The sequence below is a fragment of the Oryctolagus cuniculus genome, chromosome 8, assembly GCF_964237555.1.
Source record: "Oryctolagus cuniculus chromosome 8, mOryCun1.1, whole genome shotgun sequence".
Taxonomy (NCBI): Eukaryota; Metazoa; Chordata; class Mammalia; order Lagomorpha; family Leporidae; genus Oryctolagus; species Oryctolagus cuniculus.
Genome location: NC_091439.1, coordinates 25,585,458 through 25,601,537, shown reverse-complemented (window position 1 = coordinate 25,601,537; position 16,080 = coordinate 25,585,458). Strand labels below are relative to the sequence as shown.

General features: G+C 41.4%; 1 protein-coding gene across 33 annotated transcripts in view; it reads right to left on the bottom strand.

Moving 5' to 3' along the window:
- Positions 1-16,080, bottom strand: part of ELF2 (E74 like ETS transcription factor 2) — a 113,388-nt gene that overhangs the window by 74,827 nt on the left and 22,481 nt on the right. For 21 of the 33 annotated variants that reach the window (XM_070047561.1, XM_070047560.1, XM_070047548.1 and 18 more), the window contains exons 2-3: positions 5,819-5,906; positions 3,865-4,099 (exon numbers count right to left, since the gene is read on the bottom strand). The exons of 7 other annotated variants lie outside the window; for them this stretch is intronic. Coding sequence is in view for 13 of the 26 variants with exons in the window: in XM_070047548.1 (XP_069903649.1) it covers positions 3,865-3,936 (72 nt within the window). In the remaining 13 variants the exon portion in view is untranslated. Of the gene's footprint in view, positions 1-3,864; positions 4,100-5,818; positions 5,907-16,080 lie in introns of those variants that run through there. 5 more of the 33 variants (XM_070047552.1, XM_070047555.1, XM_070047553.1 and 2 more) reach the window with 1 other exon arrangement.

Genomic DNA, 16,080 nt, shown 5'->3' with positions numbered 1-16,080 from the left:
AATACTGTGTTACACCTGAATAGGTTATTATTCAGCCATTGACTCAGGGACCCCAAGGCAGAGTTCTGGTGTTCTTTCCCCGGGCAGCATCTTCCTACTAAATACTCTACCCCTAAACTTAGCTGCTTCAGTCTCCAAAATCCCAAATTTTGTTTCCTCAATTGAGTGTTACAGTTAAGCTCTGTTTAGACACCTTTTCCCTACACTGTGGTCCAGAAAAGCTCTGAGCAATACGCCAGTACAATCAAAGAAATGACCTTCTTTCTCTCAAGAAGTACAGTCCTATGCTGACCTTCGTCCAGTGTTTCAAAAATGTGGTTTCATATGTCTTGTCCCGTTTTCTAGTTGTTTATGATGGGAGTATTAAGTCTGGACTCAGTTATTTCATCACGACCTGAAGTGGAAGAACTCTCAATTTCTGCCAGAGCAGACACTCTCTAGAACTTGCATTTGGTGTATAACTTTAAAATTTTATTTAAACTCATTTAAAAGCTTTTTCTGTATTTTTAAAAATGATTTATTTACTTAATTGAGAAGGAGAGTTACAGAGAGCTTCCATCCACTGGTTCACTCCCCAAATGTCTGTAACAACCAGAGCTGGGCCATCTTCTGCTGCTTTCCAGGTTATTAGTAGGGAGCTGGATCAGTAGTGGAGCAGGAGTACCCATATGGGATGCCAGCGCTGCAGACGGAGGTTTACCAGCTGTGCCACAGCACCAGCTCCTTTTTCTGTATTAACCTCCCATTTCTGATAGATCCACCTGTAATATATTTGTTCCTGTTATTACTAAGGCTTGTGTGATTAATTTTCCAAATTTGTCCTAATATTTGATAGACATGGAATTAAAATATATAGGTTAATTGTGGTAAACTGACCTCCACAATATTGACCAATCCCATCTCTCCTGCCCGAGTACAAAGTATATCTCTTGGGGCCAGTGTTGTGGTGCAGTCGGTTGGGCTCAGGTCCCAGTGCCAGTTCTCATCCTGGCTACTCTGCTTCCAACATCCAGCTCCCTGCTGATGTGCTGGGGGAGGTAGCAAATGGTCCAAATGCTTGGGCCCCTGCCAACTCTACGTGAGCCCTGGATGGTGTTCTAGACTCCTGGCTTTAGCCTGACACAGAACCAGCTGTTATAGCCATTTGGGTAGTGAACCAGCAGATAGAAGATCTCTTTCTTTATCTTCCTTCTCCCTCCACCTCTCCTTCTCTACCCATATAAAATCTTATCTCTGTTAGTTGAAGCCTTCTTTCATATGCTTCAGTCTCATTGATTCTGAGACTATGCTTATAAAATCTTAAAAATAACTCCTATCCCATCCTACATTTTAGAGTCTAGATATTATTATTTGCAGGAAACACAATCCTGAAAAGTTGTTAAGACAAAAAATATCTTTCAAATAGCACTATCCTCAAGACTCTTTGTAAAATCAGAATATATTTGCAATACTTGTGACTTTTCGTTTCCTGAAATTCTCTCCCCTCCCAGATGCCTCACTTCATTTAGCTCTAAACTGAAATGTTACCTCTTCAGAGAAGGCTTCCCTAATGGCCTTAATTAAATTACCTATATACCACCTTCTCTATATCTGTATTACTTTTATAATTCTTCTGAAATACTTTATCTCTGGGTGCCCAGAAAAGAACTTGACATTCACTAAACAGTCACAATTGAATATTATTCAGCCAAAAAACAAGCAAACAAAAAGGAATAAAATCTTGTCATTTGCAGCAAAATGAATGAGCCTGCAGGACATTACGTTAAGTGAAAAATGTCAAGCACCAAAAGACAATTACTATATGTCCTCATTTATATGTGAAAGCTAAAAAGTTGATCTCATAGAAGTAGAGCACAGAATAATGATTACTAGAGGATGCAAAGGATAGCAGAAAGGAGGGAATGGAGAGATGATCGCTAATGACTACAAGGGTATGGCTGCATAGGAAGAATAACTTCTAATGTTCTATAGAACAGCAGGGTAGTCGATGGAAAACAAATAATGGTATTAATTGTCTCAAAATAGCTGATAGGCAGAATTTTCATGTTCCCAATAAAAAGAAATGATGTTTGAGGTGATAGGATAATTATACTGATCCAATCATTACACATTGTACACATGTATTATGTATCCCATAAATAAGGTGTAATTGCTAAGTCAATTAAAATACATATTAAATATATACATGTGGAGGTATGTTTGTGTGTGTATATGTGTGTGTGTCAGAGGAACACATGAATTAAAGGGAGTATCGACATAGTATAATTTGAACAAAGAATTCCCCAAGAGTAGTTTCACCCACTCTGGTGCCAAACAACCCAAAATGCTCATTAAGGCTGCTGACTTCTGACTTCCTCCATAAAACATGACTACCCTGTAGGATTACAAAATAAGTCATCAGTCAGTAACAACTTGGTAAAGTCATTTTGCTTATCAGATTCTTTTATGACAAGGCATTCTCTTGGCCATGGCATCTGGGGTTCCATGTAAAGAAAAAATATATGCTTTCCAGAAACTGTTGTTCTTGTATTTCTCACACTTCTTAATCCACACAATTTACATATATTGTGCCTATTGTTCTTGGCCACTTCCCTCACTGCATCAAATGCCAAAACTATAGGACAGAGATAAGCACTTTGAAAAACAAGCAATATTTGGTCTTGTTAATACAGAAGAGGATGGAAGTGCCCAAGTCCCTTATCTATGGTGATTCATTGCCTGGAGGTGATTGCACACAAAGTGAATCTTGAAGGAAAAAACAAATTCAGTATGGGAATAAATTACGTTTTGTAGCTGTGGCCTCTCTTAATGAACTCTAGTTCTGAATTCATATACAAAAGGAACATTTAGGAGTCACCAAGTCCACAGACAAAGGAAAAAGAATACTTTCACTTTGCTCACTTCACATTTAATTTGCTCATGGCTGATCTGGATCTTAAAAGACCAAACAGACACCAACCAAGAAAGAAGAAGAATCCAATCTCTAAAACACACACTCTGACGTCTGAATTTGTTTCACAGGCATGCCACTAGACCACCACACTACTGCCAAATATGAGTAACATCATGCTCTTTCACAGAACACAGAGAAAACAGATTCTTTTCATATAGAAAAATCTCCATTTTTTAACCTCATATCTAACCAAATATTTGTCCATTATTCTGACAGCACCATTATATTATAATTTCGATCCCTTCCAATATCCAGTCTTTACTGAATGGTGGGAATAGAAGCCAGGACCTGTAAGTCCATACATTTTCAGTACTGTCATTCTCTACTCCCATCTTATTCCTCAATGGTATCATTAACAAAAAATTACCAAATGTACTATAAACACCTAATTTTATAACTATAAAATTTTAAAACTTGAATTTTTTTCTGATTTACTAAACAGTTAAATTCCTAAGCATGCATATTAGATGGTAATAACTATGACAGATCTCCACACTGAATTGAACAGAATAACTAAGAAATAAAGATGACAAGTAAAGCAGCTACAAAATTCTAACTTAGGATAAATCTAATTAGATATACACGTACAGTACATATCTATATTCCATAAACCCAGACAATGGGTCTTATCAGGGTTTAAGTTCATCTATCTAATACTACAGTATTCTCTCCATTTTCCCCTCTCTCTATGTTCACTCTAATATATGCATGCTCCATCTAGTCAGGTGAGTCCTGTGGTATCTTCCTCAGCCATCTAAATTGCAAGTACATGAACATACAATGACATGTACACATACAATTCCATGCATTGTGCATTCTTCCTCCCAAATGCCTGTTTACCATTAATTTCAAAATTAGTTCATGCATTGATTTCTACAAACAAAAGAGAAATAATACATCAGATGCCTAACCTCTTGATTTTCTACTCCATTGCTGGAAAGTTCCACAACAGAACCTCCTCTGTCAACCACAGCTGATGTCATTGTTAATTCCCTGAGGAAGCTTCAAATGCTACTACCAATGTAATTAAAGGTTCATAGATGACTGCCAGTGTTATGGTTTTGCATTATCATGTTTAAGTCAAAAGAGATGGAGTAGAGTAGATATCCAGATATCCAATCTTCTAAAGATGATAAACCAGAGAACCTAAAAAGAGGAAGAATTTTTAAAGTTAAAAAATACACAGGACAGGTACAAAGCATAACTTATTTTTGCAATCTAATTTTTTTTAATTTATTTTTATTTATTTGAAAGGCACAGAGAGAGACAGAGATAGAGATCTTCCATCTACTAGTTAACTCCCCAAATGGTTGCAATGGCCAAGGCTGTGCCAGGCCAAAGCCAAGAGCCAGGAACTTCATCCACATCTCTCTTGTGGGTGCAGGGACCCAAGCACTTGGGCCATCTTCTACTGCTTTCCCATTAGCAGGGATCTGGATTGGAAGTGGAGCAGCAAAGTCTCGAACTGGAGCCTATTTGGGATGCTGGCGATGCAGATGGCAGCTTTACCTGCTACACCACAGCAATCTAATTTTTAACAATGCTTTACCTAAGAAAAAGGTGATAGACTTATACAATCCTATGTCAAAAGAGGGCAGTAATGAACATTCTACCTCTTAACAGTTAATACTCAAATTCAAAAACACACCAATTTCTTACTAATCTGTTGTGCATAGAAAATAAAATGTTACAACTTCTACCTTTATGAAATAGTTTTATTTCTGAAATGTTTTAGCATAAGTTTTTGAAATCTTTTATACACTAAATATGTGGACTGAGACAACTTCTGACTGAGACAACTTCTAAAACAATATGCCTACTTAATAAATTAAAAGATTTATTCATTTGTAAATACTCTGCTCTTCTTTGGCTCATTTTGTTTGCTTGTTTGAATAATACAATAAAAACTCTTGAAATGGGTGTCTGGCCTGGCAGTTAAGATACCCATGCCCCACATCAGAATACTTGGGGGTTCAATACGTTGCTCCTGACTCCAGGAATTGGGTTCCTGCCGCCACCCTTGTGGGGAAAACTGGATTGAGTTCCCTACTCCTGGCTTCCACCCCGCCCAGCCTCAGCCAATCCAAGCATTTAGAGAGTGAACCAGTGGACTAGAGGGTTCTTGCTCTATGTCTCTGTTTCTGAAGTAAGTAAATAAACAACTTTTTAAAATGAATGATTTTTGCTTATGGCAGTATTAAGACCATTTGGAATTACATGATCATATTTTATCAATCTTTCCTCAATGACTGTTTTGCTACTAGTTCAAAGAATAAGGTATATATTATTCAAGTAACCTCTTAGCAAACTAAGTTTTTCCCCTTATAGAGATGAATGTCGATATATCTGCCATATGGATTTATGCATTAACTTATTCATAAAAGTTATTTTTTTTATTTTGTATGTATCACATATATCAACAGGTATTGCTAACAGGATTTTTTAAATGTCAAAACTGAGAAATTAAGCATATTTTAAGAGAAAAGAGTACATATTTTGTTTGTTTTTATATTTTTTTAACTTTTATTTAATAAATATAAATTTCCAAAGTAAGAGTATATATTTCTAATAAATCACTATTAATAGTATACTCTTATATTAAGTTTGATTAGTGGCAATACAGATATGGAAATAAATATATTTATAAATTCAAAAAAATAAATACAAGCAAAAATTTCACTAAAACTGATTCAATATTATTAGTCTCTTTTTTATCTCACAAACATAAACTGGAAGAGGAAGTATCTGTATTTTAAAAAAAATACCTACACTAAAGCTTACTATGATCATATTAAAGTAATGGCTATTTCCACAATTTGTTCTCTAAACATACACATAAAAATAGCAGAAATAAATTTTACTTACAATTTGAATGTTAAGTTGTCTAAGCATCCTTCACTATTTTCACAACTTCGCAAAAGCTAAAATCTGAACCAGCAGTTCTTTGGAACTACTAATGAGAGTGGAAAAAAGACAGTATTAATATAATTCTATCAAAAACATTTTGCTCAAATTAGATTTGATTCAGATAGTAAATACTTATTTAAGCAAATCACCTCTAAAACTTGATGATATATATTTACATAATTTACTCAATAAAGAAGTTATTGCAGGTTATCAAACTTAAAATTTTAAGTAATCACTAAATAAGAATTTCTGAGTAAAGACAGACCCAACAAACACAGCTTATGCACCATTATGGACTGTATTTCAATCAACCAACAGGTTTTTAATAACTGGCCACATGTATAACACCTGCTCCCCGGGCATATAAAACCAAGTTTGAAAAAGGACGACTAACCCAAAAAGTACTATAAAACAATGTTAACCCATTAAGTTGTTTTTTCTGTCTCTCAAGTCTTCAAATAGCCCTCCTTCTTACAAAGACAAATCTATCAACTTACACACTAGATCTCAGGCCTTGCGCCATCAGTGTATTCCTTCTTTCTCCTTAACCTTCTCTTAATGTTGTCTCCTTTCAGAGATAAACATTTATAAGACCCTCTCATCTTAAAAATGGAAAATCCCCTTCCATGATCCTATATACCTTTCCAGCTACCACTCTAGTTCCTTCCATTCTCAGATAAAGTTCTAGAAATCTTCTGTACTGTCTCCACTTCCTAATTCCCCAGTTATACCCCCTTCTATCAAGGTTTGACATCTGCTGCCACTCAAATGAAACTTCTTACTAAATTCTGCTTGTCATGTCCAGTGGATACACGTCTGTCTTCATAGGACCTGATACCTCTGACACATGTGCCACTGTTTATCATTCCTGCCATGAAACTCTATCTTGAATTTATTTCTACCTTTATAGCTACTCCTTTTCTACTTACTCTTACAATTCCAACCCTATTCTCAAGTGGCTTAAGAGTACACATAAATGGAAGCCCATACATCATCTGTTTAAATATTTTAAATCAAGCCAATATGCCATGAATTATTATTCTATCCTCCTATCTTGACAAATATATCTTTATTTTTTTTAATTTATTTATTTGACAGGTAGAGTTGTAGACAGTGAGAGAGAGAGAGAGAGAGAGAGAGACAGAGAGAAAGGTCTTCCTTCCACTGGTTCACTCCCCAAATGGTTGCCACGGCCGGCAAGCTGCGCCAATCCAAAGCCAGGAGCCAAGCACTTCTTCCTGGTCTCCCATGTGGGTGCAGGGGCCCAAGTACTTGGGCAATCCTCCACTGCCCTCCCGGGCCACAGCAGAGAGCTAGGCTGGAGAGGAGCAACCAGGACTAGAACGTGGCGCCCATATGGGATGCCGGCGCCACAGGTGGAGGATTAACCAAGTGAGCCACGGCGCTGGCCCCGACAAATATATTTTTATAACAACCTAAATAGCCATTCCAATTTTAAATTCTGATTCCCTCAAGTTCTATGAGGGCATGAGAAAGGCCACCCCCCTTTTCTCACCTGAGGCCTATCTACCTCTTTTCTTTTCCAAACTTCAGCTCCATTCAATACTACAAAGGACTTTACATGCCTGCAAATATGGGCATCACAGCCCACATGTCCCAGCTCTGCTAAAATGGCAGCAAAGAGTTGCTCCTTAGCCAACTCTCAGACCTACAGGAGCATGTGTGTGCTACAGTCAAGAAAAAATCAGGGAGGACACCTGTGAAGGGATACATGGGGCAAGGAATTCTGGGATCCAAACTTCGCAGATTAATCTAGGAAGATATCAGGTAGACTAATCACCTTGCTTCCCAAAAATCTTCACTCTGTGGATTGCTAGAACATGGATGGAGAACCTTTTTTTGGCGGGGGTGGTGGTGGTGGTGGTGGCAAGAGTCACTTAGAGATTTAAAACATCATTCATGCCATACAAAATCAACTTAAAGTCTGCTAGGGCCTAGCATTGTGGTGCTGGTTCAAATTTCAGCTATTTTACTTCCAATCCAGCTCCCTGCTAATGCGCCCAGAAAGGCAGTAGATGGCCAAGTACTTGCATCCACACCACCCATGTGGGATATCCAGATGGAGTCCTGGGCTCCTGGCTTCAGCCTGGCCCAGCCCTGTCCCTTGCAGCCATTTGGGGAGTGAACCAGAGAATGGAAGATATTCCTATCTCTAACTCCCTTGCTCACTCTTGCTTTCTTTCCTTTTCTCTCTGTAACTCTTCCTTTTAAATAAATTAAAAAAAAAAAAAAAAAAAACCAGCCTGCTGGGGGCCGGCACTGTGGCATAATAGGCTAAGCCTCTGCTCACAGCCTAGCATCTCATATGAGTGACAGCTCATGTCCCAGCTGCTCCACTCCGAATGCAGCTCCCTGCTGATGGCCAGGAAAAGCAGTGGAAGATGGCCCAAGTGCTTGGGTCCCTACATGCATGTGGGAGACTCATGGCCATTGTGACCATCTGGGGAGTGAACCAGTGGATGGAAGACCTTTCTCTCCGTAATTCGGCCTCTCAAATAAATAAATAAAATTCTAAAAAAAAAAGAAAGAAAGAAAAGAAAACTTAGCCTGCTATATACCTTTATTGACTTTTGAGTCCTGCCTACAGTTGCCTTGGCAGAGCCAGACCAAATGGTTTTGCAGGCCTTCTGGACTTTCCCCATCCCTGAGCTAGAGGAAGCCCAGCTGAGGCTCTCCAAAGCACAAAGCCTGAGCAGCATTCCCACACGTCCAAGGGCATGCTGCTCTCTGGGCACATGTAGGTATTACAGGGTCCCATTCCTAAGTCCTGTTCTCTTCTGACTCTTAATACTCTCTAAACTGTCATCCTCTCTGCTCACTTAAAAATATTCTCATGGACTCCAATTAGTCACTAGATACTTTGTTGCCTCTACTTCTTTGTGAAAATGAGTAAGATAAAAATAAACAGCTATCGGGCTGATCTGAAGCCAGGAGCCAGGACTTCTTCTGGGTCTCCTATTCGGATACAAGGGCCCAAGGACTTGGGCCACCTTCCACTGTTTTCCCAGGCCATAGCTGAGAACTGGATCAGAAGTGGAGCAGCCGGGACTCGAAGCAGGCAATGGCTTTACCCACTTTACCACAGCGCCAGCCCCAAGAGCAACTTTTAAATAAGCAAAATAAAAGACATTTTATTTGTCCCCTTTAATTTATTCACTTTTATATACTATAGATAAGACTTCAGTGTAAAGCAAAAGCATCAATAAACTAAGCCTATCTTTGGGGAACTTAAAAATTTGCAACCAAAGTATATTTAGTAAAATATTTGCCACCAAGCTGGAAAGACAACTTTCATAATGTTCGATAGATAATTTTTCAAATATTAATAACATGACTTTTAAAACACCATAAGTCATATTGCTTGATTGGTTTTAAAGACCAAATTTATCATTTATACTGTTCATTTTGCACATAAGATGGCCTGCAAAACTCTGCATGTTGCTTTTCCCTTAATACAAACTTGTCAGATTTTTCACTCTAGTTAGCTGCATTAAATCAAGAGAGGAAGAGGATGAAATGAGAGGTATAAGACATCTTGGTTTCAGTATAAAATTCATCATGCGGACTTTATGTGTGAAACAATGAATATTGCCTTCATACACGCATACTTTAAGCAAAAATGTTAAGAGGGTTTCTTGCTCCAAATAGCTTTTTTTCTTTAGGAATAAAGTACATTTATCTGTGCAGATGCTGAAAATCTTATTAAATCCTTTCAAGGATTTGTTTTGCATTAAACAAACTTATGTATAGAAATAAACTTAAATTAAAAAAAAATAAACAGCTATCTATACCAGGATAACCTGTACACTCCGTTTGTTAATATGGTCTTTCAGCAAATATTAGCTAAGCACTATTTTATGTTGGTATACTTTTAGGTAACAAGGGTACAGCAATAAATAAAGGAAAAGTCTCTGTCCTTATGAATCTTACATGCTAGGTAGCAAAGAGAAAACAAGCAAAGAAAACCCAGCATTCACATGGGTGGTGATGAAGGCTAAGGAAATATATGAACAAAAGGAATAGGGAGCATTTAGCAGTAAAGAGGGCTAAAGTTCAAAGTAAGTATTCATAAAGACTCAATGTGACATACAAGTAAAGACCCAAAAGGAGGAATAAGCTATAGCAATGACTGAGGGAACAGCTTTCTAGTCAAACGAAACAGAAAATTTAACAGCCTCAAAAGAGATCAGCAAGAAATCCAATATGGTTGATGCCACGTGAGTGAAAGTTAGAAAGAATAATTGAAGGAGACAGAGGGATAATGGGAGGGGACCATGTAGACTTTCTGCAAGGACTTTTAACATTTACTTCAGGAAGAACAAGGGTTTTACACAGAGAGAGGTCTTGATTATTATAAGGATTATTATTATCATTTGGTTCTAGGTTGAAAACAGATAAAGGGACAAGAACAGAAATAAGATCAGGGGACAGCGCTGTGGTGTGGTGGGTAAAGCCGCCTAAGGTGCCGACATCCCATATAGGAGCCAGTTGGAGTCCCGGCTGTTCCACTTCCGATCCAGCTCTCTGCTGTGGCCTGGGAAAGCAGTAGAAGATGGCCCAAGTCCTTGAGCCACATGGGAGACCCAGAAGAAGCTCCAGCTGTTGCAGCCATTTGGAGAATGACCACTGGATGGAAGATTTCTCTCTCTCCTTCTCTCTGTGTGTAACTTTGACTTTCTTTCTTTCTTTTTTTTTTTTTTTTTTTTTTGACAGGCAGAGTGGACAGTGAGAGAGAGAGACAGAGAGAAAGGTCTTCCTTTGCCGTTGGTTCACCCTCCAATGGCCGCTGCGGCCAGCGTGCTGCGGCCGGCGCACCGCGCTGATCCGATGGCAGGAGCCAGGAGCCAGGTGCTTTTCCTGGTCTCCCATGGGGTGCAGGGCCCAAACACCTGGGCCATCCTCCACTGCACTCCCTGGCCACAGCAGAGAGCTGGCCTGGAAGAGGGGCAACCGGGACAGAATCCGGCGCCCCAATCGGGACTAGAACCCGGTGTGCCGGCGCCGCTAGGCGGAGGATTAGCCTAGTGAGCCGTGGCGCCGGCCTGTAACTTTGACTTTCAAGTAAATAAATAAATCTTTAAAGAAAAAGAATTTTCTGGAGCTGAAAATAACCAAAACAGAAAATTCACTAAAGAGATTCAAAGTAGCATTTGGGTAGTGAACTTAAAGATAATGGAAGTAACAAAACGAACAAGAGAAACAAAAATGATTGAAGAAAAGTTTAGAGGACCTGTGGGATACTATCAAGCAAACCAACATATGCATTGTGACAGTCCCAGAAGGAAGACAGAAATAAAGGCAGAGAAAATATCTGAAAAATAATGGCTTGGGGCTAGCACTGTGGCATAGCGAGTAAGGCTGCCAACTGTGGTGCCAGATCCCATACGGGTGCTGGTTTGCATCCCAGCTGCTCCACTTCTGATCCAGCTCTCTTATGAGAAAGCAGTGGAAGATGACCCACACCCTTAGGGCCCCTTCACTTGCATGGAAGACCCAGAGAAAGCTCTTAGCTCCTGGCTTCAGATCAGCTCAGCTCCGGCTGTTACAGCCATCTGGGGAATAAACCAATGGATGGAACACACACACACCCATACTATCTATCTGTCTGTCTGTCTATCTCTCTCTCTCTCTCTCTCTCCCCCCTTCTGTCTCTCTGTAACTCTGCCTTTAAAAAAATAAATAATTTTTTTTAATTAAGGGAGTACAATTTTTTTAAAGATTTATCCATTTATTTGAAAGACAGAGTTGCAGAGAAGCCCTCCATCTACTGGTTCACTCCCCAGATGGCAGCAACAGCCAGAGCTGAGCCAATCTGAAGCCAGGAGCCTGGAGTTTCTTCCAGGTATCCCATGTGAGTGCAGGGGCCCAAGTACTTGGGCCATTTTTAGTGCTGTTCCAGGCACATTAGCAGGGAGCTAAATTCAAAGTAGAACAGCAGGGACTCAACCTGGCACTCATGTGAAGACAGCATTGAAGAGGCAGCTTAACCCACTGTGCCCAATATTGGCTCAACTTACACATTTTTAAATAAAAGCTAGTGTCGCTCCCCCTCTTCGTGGAGGAACGACACTAAACCCTGCCTAGGCTTCATATCCGAGTCACGGCACCATTATGTCGCTCCCCCTCTTCGTGGAGGAACGACACAGGACCCTGCGCTGTTCTTTCGTCTGCTCGGCCCTCCCCGGGTTTGCTGCTGGTTCTTCCCGGGTTGGCTACCGTCCCTTCCACCTCCGTGGAAGGGCGGTTCCCCCTGCCACATTCCCCACTTCCGCGGGGGAGCGGCACACCGCCGGCCGGCTCTCTCGGGGGCTGCTCAGATGTTCCTCTTAAATGTTCCTGGTGCATGTTGTCTCTCTCCTCCTTTATAGTCCTCCTCCGCCAATCCTAACTTGGCTGCCCACATGCCGAGTACGCTGCTCTCCTCCAATCAGGAGCAGGTCCTGCAGCTTGTCAAGTTGGTGAGAGGCAGCTGGGTAGAAGCTGTTTCCTCCTCTCCCAGCGCCATATTGTGGGAGAGCAGATGCATAGAATAAGACTTAATTCCAGTAACTCAGTCCAGTCCGGGCTGCTCCCCACAGCTAGTATTTGGGGGTACTCATTATAACATAGTGGGTTACGCAGCTATCTGGGATGCCTGCATCAGCATCCGACAGAGTGCCTATTTTACTTAATTTAACACACATTCTGGAAGGCAGACGACAATAGCTCAAGCGCTTGGGCACATGCCACGAATGTGGGAGACCCAGATGGAATTCTAAGCTCCTGGTTTTGGCCTGGCCCATCCCTGACTGTTGAAGCCATTTAGGGAGTGAACAAGCAGACAGAATTTTTCTTTCTCTCCTTCCTCCTTTCTCTCTCTCTCTCTCTCTCTCTTACTCTGCCTTTCCAATAAAAAACTAAATCTTTGAAGAAAAAAAAAAAAAACCTGGTTTGTAACTGAACACTTAGATAAACACATCTAAAAGAATTATTAGTTTGGGGCCAAGACTGTGGCGCAGCACATTAAAGCCCTGGCCTGAAGCACCGGCATCCCACATGGGCGCCAGTTCTGGTACTAGCTGCTCCTCTTCTGATCCAGCTCTCTGCTATGGTCTAGGATAGCAGTAGAAGATGGCCGAAGTCCTTGGGCCCCTGAACCCACATGGGAGACCTGGAAGAAGCTCCTGGCTCCTGGCTTCGGATTGGCACAGCTCCAGCCATTGCAGCTATCTGGGTGAGTGAACCAGCGGATAGAAGACCTCTCTCTCTGTCTACCTCTCTCTGTAACTGTCTTTCAGATAAATAAAATAAATCTTAAAAAAAAAAAAAAAAACAGAATTATTGGTTTATGTTCTTAGATACACAACATGTAAAGATGTTATTTTGTGCCATCAACAAATTAAAGAGATGGGGAGCTATAAAATGTAGGGAGGGTGAAAGTAGTTTTTGTATGCCATCGAAGTTAAACTACACAAATCCAGGGGCCGGCACTTTGCAGGTAAAGCCACCAGCACCCCATATGTGCACCAGTTGCAGCTACTCCACTTCTCATCCAGCTCTCTGCTGTGGCCTGGGAAAGCAGTAGAAGATGGCCCAAGGCCTTGGACCCCTGCACCCGCGTAGGAGACCTGGAAGAAGCTCCTGGCTTCAGATCAGGCAGCTCTGGCCATTGCAGCCATCTGGGGAGTGAACCAGCAGATAGAAGACCTCTGTCTGTCTGTCTGTCTCTCTCTCTCTCTCTCTCTTTCCTTCTCTCTGTGTAACTCTGACTTTCAAATAAATAAAATAAATATTTTTAAAAAAAGAAGCAATAGAGGCATCTTTATAAAAAAAAAATAGAATTTAAAGGCTAGAAAAAGTCCACCCACGATGGAAACTTAATGGGACAAAGGTAGCATTAAAGCCCATGAAAAAAATGACTATTTCTAAAAAATCCCTCTTTTGGGACCAGTGCTGTGGCATAGCAGGTAAAGCTGCCACCTGCATCACCAGTATCCCATATAGGTGCCAGTTCGAGTCCCAGCCACTTCACTTCTGATCCAGCTCTCTAATGGGCCTGGGAAAGCAGCAGAGGATGGCCCAAGTCCTTGGGTCCCCATACTCACATGGGAGACCAGGAAGAAGCTCCTGGCTCCTGGGTTTGGCCTGACCCAGCCCTGGCCACTGTGGCCACCTTGGGAGTCAATCAGCAGATAGAAGACTTTTATTTCTCTGCCTCTCCCTCTCCTTATCTGTAACTCTTTCAAATAAAAATAAATAAATCTTTTTAAAACATCCTTCTTTTTTAAAGTTTATTTTCATTTTATTTGAAAGGCAGACAGAGAAACAGAGAGATCATCCTATCTGCTGGTTCATTTCCCTAATGCCTGCAATAGCCAGGGCTGTGCCAGGCCACAACCAATATCCCAGAATTCAATCCAGGTCTCTCACGTGGGTGGCAGGGACCCAACTATTTGGACTGTCACCTGCTGTCTCCCAGTGTACATTTTAGCAGAAAGCAAGACTTGGAAACAGATCAGAAACTAAAATCAATCACTCCAATATGCAACGTGGGAATCCCAAGCAGTGTCTCAACTGCTATACCAAATGCCCATGCCAAAAAAGGGCTGTTTAATAAATGATGTTGGGACAAATGATGATCCATTCAAGATAAAAATAAAAACATCTACCTGTCACTACCTTTCATCACTCATGAAACATGCTAAAGGTATACTATAGACCTAAATATATAAACTTTTTTGGATTAGAAGAAAATATAGGGCCAGCGCCACGGCTCAATAGGCTAATCCTCCGCCTGTGGCGCCAGCACACCAGGTTCTAGTCCTGGTCGGGGTGCCGGATTCTGTCCCGGTTGCCCCTCTTCCAGGTCAGTTCTCTGCTGTGGCCAGGGAGTGCAGTGGAGGATGGCCCAAGTCCTTGGGCCCTGCACCCGCGTGGGAGACCAGGAGAAGCACTTGGCTCCTGGCTTCGGATCAGCGTGATGCGCCAGCAGCAGCACGCCGGCCACAGCGGCCATTGGAGGGTGAACCAACTGCAAAGGAGGACCTTCTCTGTCTCCCTCTCTCACTGTCCACTCTGCCTGTCAAAAAAATTAAAAAAAAAAAAAAAAAAAGAAAATATAGAATATTTCCCCATGACCTCAGAATTAGGGAAAAATTATTAGATAAGACATAGAAAGTAAAATAAGTGGTTACTAAACATGACTACACCATTTTAAGAAAATTTATAACAGAAACCAAAACAAAGCTGAAAGATAAGAGACTGAAAAAAGGGGCCAGCGCCGTGGCGTAGTAGATAAAGCCGCCACCTTCAGTGCTAGCATCCCATCTGGGCCCTGGTTTAAGTCCCGGCTGCTCCACTTCCCATTCAGCTCTCTTCTGTGGCGGGGAAAAGCAGTAGAAGATGGCCCAGGTGCTTGGGCTCCTACACCCATATGGGAGATCTGGAAGATGCTCATGATTCCTGGCTTTGGCCTGACCCATACCTGGCTATTGCAGCCATTTGGGGAAATGAGCCAGAGGATGGGCAATATTCATTCTCTTTCTCTCTCTCTCTCACCTCTCTCCCTCCCCCGTATCTCTTTTGTTCTCTGTGTAACTCTTTCAAATAAGTAAATAAAGAAACATTTTTTTTAAATGTTAAAGGCCTGCTGGCCACTGTAACTTCAACATACAACAGGTATACGATAAATATTTGTTGAAGTTTAGATTTTTATTTTTTTTTTTTTTTGACAGGCAGAGTTAGTGAGAGAGACAGAGAAAGTCTTCCCCTCCATTGGTCCACCCCTCAAATGGCCGCTACGGCCAGCGTGCTGCATAGATCCGAAGCCAGGAGCCAGGCACCCCTTCCTGGTCTCCCATGTGGGTGCAGGGCCCAAGCACCTGCGCCATCCTCCACTGCCCTCCCGGGCCACAGCAGAGAGCTGGCCTGGAAGAGGGGCAACCAGGACAGAACCGGTGCCCCAACTGGAACTAGAACCTGGAGTACTGGCGCTGCAGGCAGAGGATTAGCCTAGTGAGCGGCGGCGCCGGCCTAGCTTTACTTCTGACTATGCAGTCTTGGAAAGTTACTTAATTTCCTTAAGCATCAATTTTTTTTTTTTAAGATTTATTTATTTGTTTCAAAAGTCAGAGTTAGAGAGAGAGAGAGAGAGAGAGAGAGAGAGAGATAGATCTTCTGGGTTCTGGAGCTGGCACTGTGGCACAGGGGGTTAACACCCT